Genomic DNA, 14,416 nt, shown 5'->3' on the forward strand with positions numbered 1-14,416 from the left:
TGCGATCGAGCCTGAACCACGAGCCGTATGTGTCTTTCCTATCTAATGATCTTGGCAAGTAGTCGCTAACATAAACCACAGATCTCCGAGCGTTAACTTTGGCTACACTGCTCATTCACACTGCCCATAAGCAGACTGTGGCATTTCACGTGTGTGATTGTATATCACTATCACACAATTTAGCCTCACGCCGACAACTTGTATAACGCTTATCACGATGGGAATTGGTCTGGGATTTTTTGGCTCACTTAATATCTATGTGGGAGATTTTTCCTGCTGGGCGGGATGATGACAGATGGAGGTGTGGCCTGGTACTTGTATATATCATTTTGGAGTCTTGTTTTGGTTGCTTAAATCGTTGCATCTGAATTATTATGTATTATAATTCTAGGGTATATAGGTCTAATTATAATGGTTTACACTAATTTTGCTTTCTTACGAACGAATCGTCGGCTCGACTGGCAAACTGGTGAACTGAATAGACTGAACGAAACTGAGATGACATAGTATCCAGCTTGGTTTCTTGCTGGATGACTTTTATGCTAGCTGTTTAGAGTTCGACGCTGTGTACTGAGCCGCGCGTACTTCAGATCATGGGTTTTGTACCAGCACATGAAATCAATTTGCCTGCTCTCCCGAACATCGAAGGACAGTCATCTACTGGATAGGTAATAGATTGAGTAGCTTGGGATTTGTGTGTACCATAATTAGTTCCATTGTACGACTTTACACTATCTTCTTGAAGAAGGGATTCTATTTGATTCACGTCGCAGAACAGGCCCTCCATATTTAAGCCTTCAGAAACAGTGAGCTGTATTATTATTTGTTTTCAACTAAAATAATCTGTGGCGATATTCCTTTCTGACATAGATGATGCAAACCCAATTCAATGCAGGCATCGTTCAAATTCTAGCAATATTACGGGGACCAAGTAGCCCCAACTTTCTTTGCCTTACTGGCACGTAAAACCGCCGAGTGGCCTCGATCGAGGCCATCACGTTTTACCCCTGAGATCAAAAGTACTGTGCAATGATCTGAAGCCAGAGATCGGAGAAGATTCCTTCTACCCACTTATTGTGCATTCCAGCATCAGATGACGGTTGATCTATCTAGATTATCAATTCAATGATACCACATGCTCTGATAATAGCGTTCCTACTTCCATTGGAAAGCCTTGGGCTGCTGTTCTTCGCCCGAGGATTCTTCCCTTACAAACCGGTATTCCATGGATACGCACCAGTTGAATCAGATGCCCCGCCTGCTGTGTCTGACAAAGTTATATTCATGGTTGTTGATGCACTCAGAAGGCGGGTATCCCAGATTTTTCAGGAGGAAGTGGGAGACTAACGTTGTTCAGTGACTTTGTGTTCTCTAATGAGTCGTCCATGAGGTTCACCCAAAGGTCTGTCGACACTATCAATTTTTTTGCAGAAACATTACTCACTGGTGTCAGCTTAATATCCTCCGGAAATGCGCTGCCGTTTACAGCTCATGCAGCTCCGCCTACAGTTACTCTCCCGCGAATCAAGGGCATTACAACAGGTTCTGTCTCCAACTTCCTCGACGCAGTCCTGAACATTGCGGAATCCGACAGCTCATCGACACTCGTTGGACAGGATAGCTGGTTAGTTGAGTTTAAGCGGCGACCTGTCCCGGGGAAGTTGGTTATGTTTGGGGATGATACTTGGCTGAAGCTGTTTCCGGGAATATTTGATCGGTATGACGGGACGTCGAGCTTTTTTGTGTCGGTTAGTGACATCTCGTTCCAGTGGGATGGCCGGACTAGCAGCTGATAATGTGGGTAGGATTTTACCGAAGTGGATAATAATGTGACACGTCATCTTGACACGGAATTAAAAACAAGCGATTGGGATGTCATGATCTTGCATTACTTAGGAGTTGATCATATAGGCCATAAAGGCGGTCCGTATAGGTGTGTCACATCGTCAATATATTTGGGAGCTGAGATCCTAATCGTGCGTCATAGTCCATTTATGCCAGATAAGCAAAGAGAAATGGACCAGATAGTGGAAATGTTGTTTGAATACGCTGAGAAGCTACAAGAGACTGAAGGAAAGTCGACATTGTTGGTTCTCTGCGGAGACCACGGCATGAACGAGGTGCCTGGTATTTACTAATGCCTAAATAGCAATATGTACTGACGCAGTGGCAGATTGGAAATCATGGAGGTTCATCTGCGGGCGAAACGGCAGCAGCTTTACTTTTCGCATCGCCATTGTTTTCTAAACCTGGATCAGGACTACGAGCTCCGCTAAATGTGACTGATAATTACGAGTATTATAATGTGATAGAGCAAGTTGATATTGTCCCGTCGATCTCCGGATTGGTCGGTAACCCATTTCCAATGAACAATATCGGCGTTTTCGTACCTGAGTTGCTTAGGTTTTGGTCAAGTGAGCAAAGTATAATTGCAAATTGTGAGTAAGGAACTAACATGACTTTAGGGTCTGATCAAATAAAACTCCTGCACCAGAATGCGAAGCAGATGTACCGCATTTTGAAGGAGGCGTTCAGTTCGGTGGATATGCCAGTTACCGATGCTCAGGTGCTCCTTGCCGGGAACGACATCGACAAGATCAGAGGGCTGTGGGACCAGATTGGACAACCGTATTTTGACGAGACCGACGATCCGATTGAGACTTTATATGCTGTATGTATGCTTCTCTGCGCGTTTATATAATGACTGACAGAGAGAGTTTTTGCGGCTGGGCCAGAAGGTCCTGTCGAGAACATCCAGCAATTACGATATACCAAGTATGGTCATTGGCCTCTGCCTCGTATCTTGGCTCTCATCGCTCGCATTTCGACGTGCATTGTTTTCTACCTCTGCGGATTTTGTCACGAAAGCTGCGTTCGCCGCAGGAACATCCATCTACGCAATCTCGATTTTCGGAAGCAGTCTCGTAGAGGAGGAGCATTATTTTTGGTACTGGTTTGCCTCTGTGTGGCTCATGGCGCAATTTGTATTGAGTGTACGGGTGAAGTCGAGAACAGCAGGCATCATTCTGATATCACTTCTTGGCGTGTTAAGCATTCTCCGCCATTACCATCACACAGGTAATGACTCTCACCTTCGAGACGTTTGGAGAGACTAACTTGCCTATAAAGGTCAGAAATATGCGGGTTCGTACGATATCGCACAATTTCTATCGTCAGATGACGTGGCAGGATTGCTGTGGTTCCTTATCCTTCTCGAGCATCTACTTATATTCAAAAATCTGTATTACTACGTGTTTGGCGACGTATCTCCTCTAATTGCGTTTGTGTGTTCATTTACACCAGTAATCAGCCTGTTGTCCTTTAAGATGTCAATGGCGTTGGAGGCTGGCGAAAGAGTTCCTCCAATTTTGGCTGCCATTACGCCTACATCCACGGGAGCTGATCGGCTACTAAATCGCGCCAAGACCTCCTTTTTATCGATTGTTATATGTATGATATTCCATATGTTGTCTACTCTGTGGAGTACGAAGCGAGGTAAGTGACTATAAAGCAGTCTGTCATTGACAGAAGCGTAGCTAACTGAAATAGATCAATTCAAGTTTATTCGGGGAACTTTTCATATCGCTGTGCTTCTTCTAGTTGTGCAAACTAGATCGGTCAATATTCCGATCTACCTGCTCTATGAGGCCATTCATTCGCTATCGCTGAGATTGGCCGCTCACTATCGGACTACAACTCCGCTCGCAATTGTTCTCTCGACCTTGATATGGCAACGTGTCTCTTTTTTTGCAGCGGGTAACTCCAATTCTTTGGCAACCGTCGATCTTTCGAACGCGTACAACGGCGTTTCAGGATATAGCGTGATTCCAGTTGGCATTCTGGCGTTTGTCAGCAACTTCGCAGGGCCCATATTCTTCACGCTCTCAAGTATTCTCCAACTTTCAATGTGGAAAATCTCGTCTAAATCGACGCGCTCAATGGAAGATATATTTGCAGTTGATTTCTTATCTCTGATACACGCCTTCCATGCTATGTCTTTGCTGGCGGTAATGGGTGCCTGCCTGGTGCTTCGATCCCATTTATTTATTTGGACAGTGTTTTCGCCCAAACTGCTGTATACCGTCGGGTGGTTCTTACTGCAACAAGGAGCGGTTGATACGATCCTTGGCTTGTTTATAGTTGTGGTTTCAGATTTACTTTGAGAATTTGTAAGATAGAATAGAAAGGACGGAACATTTTAACTTGCTTGTATATAAAACCAACTTCAATTACGATTAAAAAGCTTATAATAACTACAAACGCCATATTTTTACTCTAATTATACACAAATATGTACAACACTGAGAATGCCCGTTACTCTTCCCAGACCTGTCCTTATTCCTCCAACTTTTTACTCTCCTCATTGTGCTTACTTAGAATAGTATCAATATCAGGCTTCCTGACGACGTTAGGAGGACTGAATATTCTTTCGCCACCAGCGTTTTTGATGAACGCAATCCGATTTTTGATTTTATCCTCGAGCGCCTTGACCCTGTCGTATTTTAGCGCACCATAAGGTCCACCGAGGATCACTTTCTTCACAAACTTCTCAGCCCGGTCACCACCGTAATACAACGCAATAGCCCCAATAGACGCCCACACTGTCTGGGCAGTGACTTCTAAAAGTCCGCTACGCCGCGGATCAACGTTCTGCAAGGAGATAAAATGCCGGGCCGGTTCCCATCGGATTGCTTCTATCAGATTCGCCATCTTACCAACTTCGTATAGTGGTTCCCGACTTTTTAACAATTTCTGCGCCGCATCTGAAAAGAGAACGTCGAGGTCCCGGCCACCGACTGCTGTGGCCTTGTCTGATGGAGTGTTGGCAAGGACAAGGGATGTGTGGAATGTGAATAGCTTCCGTCCTGCATGTCATGTCAATATGAATCCAGCGCCGTTCACGTCCTGCAAACGTACCATAAAGAGCTAACCGCTCATTATAGGGATGCGACCCATGACGAAAACTTTTATGCGTAAACACTTGTAAGAGTAAACCAGGGGGTAACTTGAATGATTCTGAGTCGGCCTTTGTCAACTTATCCCACGCCATCGTAATCCGCACAAGCTTCTCTTCTTCGCGCTTTTTAACGTCAACGTCAACAGGAGTCTCGGTGACTTTGGCCTCGTCATTTAAACCGTCGAGATATAATATCGTCCGTCGGGCTTCCGGACGAAAGATGGCTGCTGTTCGCACAGAGCAGAGTGGTCGGAGTACTGACCGCAGCGAGTTCATGGTCGGCTTCAAACTATTAGCACTTATTGTAAACTAGATAACATTCATTTATTAGTAACTTACCTTCCAATTGTTAATAGTCCTTTACAGCTGGCTCTGCCTACTAAAATTTTGAATAATTCGGCGAGGCTCAATTTTCGGGTCCAGCAAAGGCCGGGTAGCTCGCGATGCACCAACCAGAGCACAGGGAAAGGGTTATAGTGTAAAAAGTTTTGCGAGTGACCCCCTTTCTATAAGTAGCGCACTGCAGGCAAGAATATTATGTGCGACTTAAGGAGTTATCAATACGACCTTGTGTCAATATTCCATGGATTTAGTCATCGCCTTTTAGGTTAGTTGATTTTATATGTTGTTGTTTATGTCAACAGGGGAGTGTAGGCATGGTGGTTTTTTGTTCTTCGAAGATGATTTCTCTTGTATCTTGACTCTTAACGAGATGGAGGATACGATTTCTCAATAGACTACAACGGTATCTGAGAGACTATGACCATTCAGCTATTTGACTGATATTTCAATTTAATAATAGTTGCTAACATTAGAGTTAAGGTGTGTTTCCGCATGAAGAAACGCAATTTGAATGCAATCTACACGGCACCTCTACCTGTCGAGGTAGTTCCTCTGCCACCTCTAGTACCGCATAATCCATTATCGGTTGCGTATTATGTGTATCAATTGGTCTTTGTCCCGTTTTTATGGGGGTTTAAACGACGGCGGAGGTTTACGGCCTATTTGGAACTGTATACGGATTCTGTTAGTTCGTATGTTTCTAGTATAGCTGTGGACTCGTATGAGGACATGCAGGGATTGTGGAAAGCTGGCTTCTTTGGAAAAGGGACGCAGAGTCGGAGCGATCCTACTTGGGAGCTGCGAACGGCAAAACGTTTGCAGGAGGCTTCTGGCGAGGTAGAAGGTGTCGCTCCGGAAGAAGTAACGGCGCGTCGCAGGGCTGCTCGCAAGAAGTTTAAGAATGCTCGAGCGTTGGCTGAGCAAGGTATCGTCGGCAACGATACTGCAATGGAGAAAGTAGAGACATGCGAGGAGCCTCGTAGGCAAGAACTTGCGCGACCTGAGGACTCGCAATTGAGAGATTCTGAAGGCAAAGTGCGACGACTTGAGAAACTGCAATTGACATTTCAGGAAGCTTTCTTTCTTGCTTATGCTCTGGATATTATCGACATTTATGACGACAGAACGGGAGTATGTCCAATTTATGTTCTGTGAAATCATTGACTCTGTCTAACTCTAGCTTGCAGGATCTGGTGACGGTTCCTTATTTACTGGGCCTTCTGATGCCAGACTGGAGTCCTGATAATTCGTTTATAATCAATTACGTGGCCTATCATCACTACAGATCTCATGGCTGGTGTATTCGCAACGGAGTAAAATTCGGAGTGGATTATCTGTTATATAGACGTGGACCCCCCTTCTCCCACGCTGAATTTGGTGTAATCGTCGTTCCTCTTTACAGTGATGAATCTAAGAATCAACTTATTCGCAAGGACTGGTCATGGAGTTTTGGCGTTAATCGGGTGGTGGGAGGTGTCAAGAAGATATTGGTGCTGTGCTATGTTGAAGTTCCGGATTGCATTGATAAGTGGCATACTGTGGAGGAATTACTGAAGAAGTACAAAGTGCGGGAACTTGTTTTACGGCGTTGGATTCCTAGCAGAAATCGTGACTGAGTTTAGGCTTACGATACCTTTGTACATATAGCGCTTGGTTGGTGTTGGGAGTTTGTTTTCACTGAATATGTGACTTAATTCTTGGAATAATATCACTTATCAATTAAGATTAATATTTTATATATTTTCTAGACTATTCGTACAAACGCCCTTGAATCACAAGGTACCTTCGATTCATAAATGATTTTATCCATGGCAACGGCCATCTAAACCAATCCTTTCCACGCCTTTTCAACAAATGAACACCCCCTGCCGACCTTTGATATGCAAACATAACTTTTTTTATCCGGTAACATGCATTTCTCTTCGGAATCTGGGAAAACACAAGGGCAATCGATGGGCTTTTTCACGCAGGCGAGTGTATCTTGGCACACATAATCGTTACATTGCACTATCAATCATTACACGTTAGATCTAGGAGAACAACTTTAAAATTCAAGTTGAACCTACCGTTTTCGTAATTTTGTTCGTACCATATCGGACTGCCTTGTATGTGATCGCCCCGGCCACCACTTGTGGCACTCTCAAACATGTGCTCGAAGCTGAAATCAAATTGCGCAAGTACAAGTAGCGGTGTCTGCAGAAACACTGCCGCCCAGAGAAGGACCTTCATATCTCAACCTGCCAAGCAATCTCACTAGACTGTTAACAGCCAAAAGTTCAATTGCGCCGGGATACTATGTTAGAACCGATTATTCCAAGAATCCTTTTCCGGTTCAATTGCAAGCTACGTGTCCGAAAATGAGTAGCGTGCGGCTGCACATCACGTGATTTAATCCTCAGCGTAGGGGATAGTTCGATCGACAGTCTATAACATTCGATCCCTCAACCATATCGACGAAGAATTTGAAGCATTGATCGGGCCATTTATCTCGAAATTCAAGATGTCGGACTCAGATGATAACGAAACTTTGAAGCTACACTTTATAGAACTGACTCAGGCGTCACCTGAAGAGGCTGGCGCTTTTCTAGAGAGCGTCGGTTGGGACTTAGATGTAAGTACACTTAAGTATACGATTGGTAATTGCCCGGGCCTATAGTTGGCGAGACTTTGGGTCATTTGTGAGAGTATTGTAGATTTTTCTAGTGGGGTTTATTGCTGCATATTACAATTGGGCGCGTTACGGGATCGGGCCTGTTGACAATTTAAGACTTGATTCTGATCAAAGGTGTTGGATTCATTAGGCCGCTGTTGATGCATTCTTCTCAGCCGCTGACGCTGGCAATCCTTCCGCTTCCATCCACTCTTCCGGATCCCACGAACCAGAAGAGTTCGACAAAGACTTTGACGAAGAAGAAACTAGCATTCCAGCGAGCGGCATCCCATCATCGATTGGCGGTCATATTTTAGGGTAAATTTTTTTTTGATTGTGACTTGAGCGAGGGTAACCCAACCTTTCGCCTGACGTCCGGTGGTGTTGCGCCGAGATGACTGCGCGACACAATCACATTTTGAGTAATCTTGCTAATCTCGGTTGTTATTGCAGTGGCGGAATATTCAACATGCCTGAAGATCGATCAAAGCGACCTGATGCGTCGTCCAGACGCGTGAGAACCTTGGCCGACCTCAATAACGACGGCGGTGTCAGCCGTTCTCCATTCGGATCGCGATCGCCTTCAGCACAACCAGGCTCAGATGACGAAGGGTCGAGTTTTGGAAGTCCGTCCAGACGACGTCAGCCAGATGATCTTTTTACTGGTGGCGAGAAGTCGGGATTGGCGGTTCAGAACCCGGACAGTGACCGGCACAGACTTGTTCGTGATCTTTTACGGAGAGCTGAACTGTGAGTTGGGTTATAAAAGCACTCTTCAATGCAATCAATGAATCTAACCGTATGTAGCGGTGGCCAAGAGGAGCCTCCTGCTCGTGCACAGCCGACTCAGAGTAGATTCACAGGCTCTGGTAAGTTATCTGCGACAATGTGCGATATTGCGTACTGACGTCGACATAGGGCATGTTCTCGGAAGCGAGAACGTTGAATCGCGAACTATTCCGGAGACTAGCTCGAGCAGACCACAGTCTGACGCACCACCTGTCACTCGAACACTTACCTTTTGGCGTGACGGATTCAGTGTCGAGAATGGTGCGCTGTTGAGATACGATGATCCAGCTAACCAGGAAATCCTGCGTGCTATCAATAGCGGGTACGAGCTGACTTGTGTAATTTTGTATAGCGTGAAACTAATGTGTTTTTTAGTCGCGCTCCATTGCATCTTCTAAATGTAAACCCTGGACAGCATGTGGATGTCCGTGTCGAGCGACGTATGACTGAAGACTACGTTCCCCCGAATCCGGCAAAGGGCGGCTTCTATGGCACTGGCCATCGTCTTGGTTCATAACCGATCCTTGATTGCAGGTTTGACGCATATATGGTCGGATTGTATCTTGTATGCTTAGTTGCGGTTGTACAATGTAGTTTATCTGCTAGATCCGAGTTCCATGTATGTTCGCGCTCCAATTGCTGAATCAAATTCATAAATTCCACCTGCGGTCTAAATTTCTTGCATAGAGGATATAGATTATCAAATGTAGGAAGGGAGATGATGACTTCCTATTCCATATAGTTTGCAGAACAAATTGCTGATAACTCCGAAGGAATCCACAGTGTTTTAAGTTACATTCAATTTCATCATAATCATCGAAACATTCTGCCATCGCCTTGTCCACCTGCACGACGCCAATGAGCAGCGGGTACTAATGCGGTCTCTTGCTTATACAACCTCCAGGCTTCGCGTATGTGTTCGGGTAACAATGGCGTTGGAGGAGCGTAAGGATTCAAAGGATCTTGCGGATCTATACGCCGCTGCACATCCAAAGCACGCTCAATAACCTCTCCCATGAATACCTTTGAAAATCCCGAGATGGCAACTGCAACGTTGTTCGTAATAGATTGGTTAAGAACTGCATTTGCTAATTTTTTAACACCGCCTCTGCTGATATTGGCTCTTCGAAAAGTTTCGTAACGCTCCATTTGATCGTCGGTAAATGACGATATGAGCAGTCTATGGCATGGTCAGTTTTGGTATAGAGACAACATTATAGGATTCCCTACTTGATCTGATCTTGGCTCATGCCTGGACCGAATATCCGTCGCCTCTTCTGCAACTGATTGGTGCCTTGGTCGATTGAGACCATTTTCGCGATGTCGTCTAAATCATCTGGTAATTCGGCAGCCATGTTACTAAGTTCAGTTTCATCAATATCGACTCCAAACTCCGTGGCAGCTGGAAATAATTCAGCAAACATGTCATCACTTCCACTCGCACTGTCAGCAGTCTTCCCTAGTCCATCTTCTTTGTCATAGACGTCCCCGTCACGAGGCCGTTTTGAACCGGACGTGCTTCGTTTGCTATTGTCAGTCTTTAAGGCCACCGATGAAAAGTTAAACAATCCACCATCGTCGTCTTCGTCTTCGTCGTCATCGTCATCATTACCGCCACGCCTTATAGCCTGCCGTGTAACATCAAAATCGTCATCTTCTACCCCCTCGTCGTCCTCCTGCCCTCTTTCTGGTCCAGCTCCACTAAAGTTTTCAAAGTACACCTCCGCTGACTCATCATTATCTCTTCTGTCATCACTAGAGAAATCTTTAGGGAATGAGGTTTGCCGCAACGGATGAGGATGTGCTGGATACGACAGTCTTGACCCCGCTGGAACTGGTTTGTTTGGAGTATTGGCTGCTAGTGAACCAGATGCTTTCCGAGGACGCTTCTTCGGCGACTGAGATGAAGCGGACATCCTCGATAGAATCCTTGCCTTGTAATAAGTGATCTCATGTGTTGAATCCGACGCAGCATCATTAACGTGTAGCAATAAAGTTTTATGCGATGATCATCTCCACAAACCCCTCAATACTACGTATTCTCTGCGCCGCGCGAGGAACTCACACGCGTAAACAAAACAAAGCACCGACTCCCCAAATCTAGCGACCAACTGCTACCCCATTGAGCTAGACGCCGTGAGCGCGTTTTCGCTTCAAACATTTTGAATTTGAATGTGTAGTTGTATATACGGTGGTTAAATCCTCAAATTAAGGAAATGGTCGCGCCGTCGGAAGCACATAACATGTTCTCAGTTCCGTCAGTGTTGGAGAACACACAGTCGACAGTTTACCGGTGGGCGTCAGACAGTCCGCCATCACTTAAGCATGCGACAGAATTAAGTACTCTAAGTACTGTATCAGAAGAAGATGGCATTGGCCCCTCTGAGTATAATCTACTGCTAAAGGACATTAGTCTAACTACATCATAGATGCTGTCGAGCTCCATCATCAGTTGAACCATATCACGCATCTTGCGAAGTTATTGGACAAGTTCAATCTAAAGCATCCATCACCAGAATCTGTGCGCAGCCTATTGGGGTCTCCTTCTAGAATATCTACGTCGTTGAGTGATTCGTTGATTTATAGCAGCAATGGCAAGAATGGATTGAAGGATCGACCCGATTCAAAGAAAGTAACTGAAGTGAGTTCAAGCCGATGCAGTGACTATGTGTGGTTTTAGACTAACGAAGGATAGCCTGACACATCATTTGTCAGCGATAATGGCAGTCCTCGTGAGCATGTTCGGCATTACTCGGAAAGAAGTGCACAAAGAAGATCGGAGCCTCCGTATAGACCAATCGAGAATTCTGTAAACAATGTTATCTCTCGGGCCGGTGAACAGGCTCCTACAGTTTTCGAAAATGATGATGTTGCCAAAAAGTCCGTTCCATCGAGTGACACAGTGTCGCACAGATCGGAGGCGGACTCCGAGAAAAAGATTTCACATCATGAAAATGATACCGCTTCTTTAGTACAGGATCAGTCAGTCACTTCCCCGCTTGGCGATGAGGATCAACTGACGCGTGACGACTATATCTTCCTGCTAAGGCAGCTTCGCGGACTATCGCAGGAGTGTGAAAACAGAGGTAAAGTTATCGAAGAATTACAGCGACGGGACGCTCGACAGCCTGCTCGACAGCCTGCTCGACAGCATGCTCAACAGTCGCTGTCGCATAGTATGCACGTTGAGCCAGCATCACCTAGGCAACTCAATGATTTCGAGTCACATATTGCCCAACCATCAGAGCCAGTTGCGCAATCGTCACCCCATTCTCACCCCCTGCGGCGTGTGATCTTGGAAGATGCTAATGTGACTGCTTCTCCAACATCCCAAGAAGAAGAATTAAGCTTCCATGGAATAGCGGAATTAGATCAATCAAGAGGAGAGCGTCGCAATGATGGCCTGCGGTATGAAGATGATCATGCAACAATTCGGGGGCCGGTAAATCATGTACAACAACCTGTCGTTGTCCATCCTCAACCAATCAGATCAAATCAAAGTCAAATAATAGATGAGTCATCAGTTCGACGGCTACATTCCCTGCCGACAACCGTCTCAGCCGGCTATAATGACGATAGAAGCACTAGACGCCTTGAGATAGGAGCGCGCAATCATGAGGAGAGTAGACTATTAGAGTCCTTGAATGATTCGCTGCGTCATTCGCTGCGACTAGAGCAAGACCTGGAGCAAGCGAAAGCTGAGATCGCTGAACTACGGGGCGCATTAAGCCAATTATCTCAGAAGGGTTGGGATACTAGTGGCAAGAGGCATTCTCAAATGGAATCTAACATGGCGGCGTTAGACATCAGTGAGCCAGGGCCGAGAATATCGTCAGTTGGCCCCGCAACGAGTATGTTTCGTGGGGCAGCTGAGCCGTCGGGGCCTGCAATATCAGGAACGGGTCGGATATCTTCTGCGCATAAGGAAACCATATCGACTGAACATGGACATGCAAGCACTCGCCATTCCCATAATCTTAAACTATACGAGCGCGCCTCCTCAGCGGAAATAATTGAAGAGCTCGAAAGGTTACTTGCGGAGGCAGACAAAGAGGTTGCAAAGCTAAAGGGCAATGCCAAAGTCCTCGGACCAAGTGCCATGCCAGGTGTGTTCAGTTAATGGTAGGCATTCCCTGAGTGATTTATTAACAGACTGTAGATGCACGAAGGGTCACTGCGCTTAAACATAACAAACTGTATTATAAACTGCAGATGGATCACGTCGATAGCCTCGGAGTCTCAGAACTTGGAAATCTTATTAAGGTATGTGAGTTCACCTGTATTGACGTCCTTGTCATGCTGAATTTCCTTTCAGAACATTTTGCTTCAGCTCTCGACGCCATTGTCCAAACTTCCGGAACGGATAATGACATTGAATGCTCATATACAGAGCGAGGAACGTTACATGCATTTTGCGAACGACATACACGCCGCCCTGTACCAAGGTATACAGATGCATCCTGGTCCAATTGGATCCCAAGAGGAGCTCCAATGCCTGGGTGAGATGGTGGGTCGAGTAGAAAAATTGGCTCGAACCGCTGAACGGCGGTCTACCAAGAGTGCGTTAAGATATTAGGGAATATTACAGGACTTTGGGATTTGTATTTTTGAGTCGTTCGTGTATGTACGATTTTTTGTATCAATTTCCTACTAATTGGAATCCGTCGTAATGTGTCGCCTTTCCAAAGTTTAATGTGCGAGAACTATGAAGAAATGGAATGAATGTAAGCAACACGAAAAGTAATTGTAATCTGCAGAGATATGGACAAAACCCTATGTACAATATAACATCGTGAACTCTATATCTACCTTATGAGACTACTCATATTATTCTGATTGCGTTCCTCCTTTTTTCCTGTCCGCCAATCGTTTTGCCATTTGTTCTTCTTTCTTCAACCAACCATAGTACTCCTTCCTGCTAATGCGAGTCCTCTCCTTCTCTGCTTCCGCTGGATCTGAAATTGGCAGACGACCGAAACGTCTAAGGCGTGGTTGCCAATGCGATGTAGGTAATCTCATATCCTGGTACAACGCGACTCCTATGAGCCTTCGTTCAGGATGGAATGGATCTCTGTAGTAACGTACGAATCCCGGTTCCAAAGCAAAGACTGTGTGGTCTCGTCCTATGCTGGCCTATTTAGGCAATCAGTATCTGCTAGCTCCATAATCAACAAGTTTCAACATACATTCTCACCTGGGAACCACTTCGTTCCTCTTTGACGGAAAATAATCTGTCCAGTTTTAACTTCGGAACCTATGTGGTCAAAGTCAGCAGGCTCGATAATATACAGCAAATATCGCAAACCTTCAGCTTTTTTCAAGCCCAATCGCTTGCCCTTCGAGTTATAGTCATTCGTTCTCGACGACGCCGCCTTCTTAGTAGCAAAACGCACGAATTGCAGTTGAGGGCCGGGTTGTAGTTGTGAAGACAGATGATTGCGCACACTTTTCGCTACGCAATGAGGTAGCATGCCGCCAGTTATAGATACATTCCGCGACACTGCAGATGCACCGAACGCTAAAAGTCCTAATAGTTCCCTTGCAAACGACATTGTTGGCGGAGATTTGCAGATGCTATAAGCCTCGTTAATGTAATCATTCAAATGGTTTGCCGCAAAAATATCCTGGATTTCAAGTGCCCAAACTCTGTGTGTAAGTACCATACAAGGCTCAGCGCA

General features: G+C 45.5%; 8 protein-coding genes across 8 annotated transcripts; 4 read left to right on the forward strand and 4 right to left on the reverse strand.

Moving 5' to 3' along the window:
* Positions 1-956: 956 nt before the first annotated feature.
* Positions 957-4,437, forward strand: V1513DRAFT_97991 (alkaline-phosphatase-like protein). The gene is made up of 10 exons (XM_066900650.1): positions 957-1,307; positions 1,358-1,402; positions 1,454-1,748; positions 1,806-1,933; positions 1,988-2,120; positions 2,174-2,414; positions 2,466-2,671; positions 2,718-3,078; positions 3,130-3,495; positions 3,550-4,437. The coding sequence occupies exons 1-10, from the start codon at positions 1,126-1,128 to the stop codon at positions 4,161-4,163; spliced, it is 2,571 nt and encodes an 856-aa protein (XP_066756151.1). The 5' UTR covers positions 957-1,125; the 3' UTR covers positions 4,164-4,437.
* On the reverse strand, positions 4,204-5,396 carry V1513DRAFT_408558 (mitochondrial 54S ribosomal protein mL57). Its single transcript, XM_066895676.1, has 3 exons — positions 5,297-5,396; positions 4,918-5,239; positions 4,204-4,865 (listed from the first exon to the last, which is right to left on the reverse strand). The coding sequence occupies exons 2-3, from the start codon at positions 5,231-5,233 to the stop codon at positions 4,336-4,338; spliced, it is 846 nt and encodes a 281-aa protein (XP_066756152.1). The 5' UTR covers positions 5,234-5,239; positions 5,297-5,396; the 3' UTR covers positions 4,204-4,335.
* A 71-nt stretch (positions 5,397-5,467) lies between these two features.
* On the forward strand, positions 5,468-7,030 carry V1513DRAFT_436216 (uncharacterized protein). Its single transcript, XM_066896745.1, has 2 exons — positions 5,468-6,430; positions 6,487-7,030. Exons 1-2 carry the CDS (start codon positions 5,792-5,794, stop codon positions 6,913-6,915), a joined length of 1,068 nt encoding a protein of 355 aa, XP_066756153.1. The 5' UTR covers positions 5,468-5,791; the 3' UTR covers positions 6,916-7,030.
* V1513DRAFT_436217 (uncharacterized protein) lies at positions 7,019-7,627 on the reverse strand. Its single transcript, XM_066896746.1, has 2 exons — positions 7,366-7,627; positions 7,019-7,306 (listed from the first exon to the last, which is right to left on the reverse strand). Exons 1-2 carry the CDS (start codon positions 7,526-7,528, stop codon positions 7,122-7,124), a joined length of 348 nt encoding a protein of 115 aa, XP_066756154.1. The 5' UTR covers positions 7,529-7,627; the 3' UTR covers positions 7,019-7,121.
* A 791-nt stretch (positions 7,628-8,418) lies between these two features.
* Positions 8,419-9,255, forward strand: V1513DRAFT_456237 (SEP domain-containing protein; the record flags this gene model as incomplete). Its single annotated transcript, XM_066899561.1, has 4 exons — positions 8,419-8,699; positions 8,757-8,818; positions 8,868-9,060; positions 9,114-9,255. 4 exons carry the CDS (start codon positions 8,419-8,421, stop codon positions 9,253-9,255), a joined length of 678 nt encoding a protein of 225 aa, XP_066756155.1.
* Positions 9,247-10,706, reverse strand: V1513DRAFT_461833 (hTAFII28-like protein conserved region-domain-containing protein). Its single transcript, XM_066899908.1, has 2 exons — positions 9,969-10,706; positions 9,247-9,918 (listed from the first exon to the last, which is right to left on the reverse strand). The coding sequence occupies exons 1-2, from the start codon at positions 10,652-10,654 to the stop codon at positions 9,552-9,554; spliced, it is 1,053 nt and encodes a 350-aa protein (XP_066756156.1). The 5' UTR covers positions 10,655-10,706; the 3' UTR covers positions 9,247-9,551.
* Positions 10,707-10,822: 116 nt separating this feature from the next.
* V1513DRAFT_436227 (uncharacterized protein) lies at positions 10,823-13,536 on the forward strand. The gene is made up of 4 exons (XM_066896747.1): positions 10,823-11,108; positions 11,168-11,379; positions 11,434-12,844; positions 12,898-13,536. Exons 1-4 carry the CDS (start codon positions 10,955-10,957, stop codon positions 13,239-13,241), a joined length of 2,121 nt encoding a protein of 706 aa, XP_066756157.1. The 5' UTR covers positions 10,823-10,954; the 3' UTR covers positions 13,242-13,536.
* On the reverse strand, positions 13,464-14,385 carry V1513DRAFT_436232 (mitochondrial 54S ribosomal protein bL27m). The gene is made up of 3 exons (XM_066896748.1): positions 14,044-14,385; positions 13,925-13,992; positions 13,464-13,871 (listed from the first exon to the last, which is right to left on the reverse strand). The coding sequence occupies exons 1-3, from the start codon at positions 14,288-14,290 to the stop codon at positions 13,566-13,568; spliced, it is 621 nt and encodes a 206-aa protein (XP_066756158.1). The 5' UTR covers positions 14,291-14,385; the 3' UTR covers positions 13,464-13,565.
* Positions 14,386-14,416: the final 31 nt, after the last annotated feature.

This window comes from Lipomyces chichibuensis, assembly GCF_038497645.1.
Source record: "Lipomyces chichibuensis strain CBS 12929 unplaced genomic scaffold V1513scaffold_2, whole genome shotgun sequence".
Taxonomy (NCBI): Eukaryota; Fungi; Ascomycota; class Lipomycetes; order Lipomycetales; family Lipomycetaceae; genus Lipomyces; species Lipomyces chichibuensis.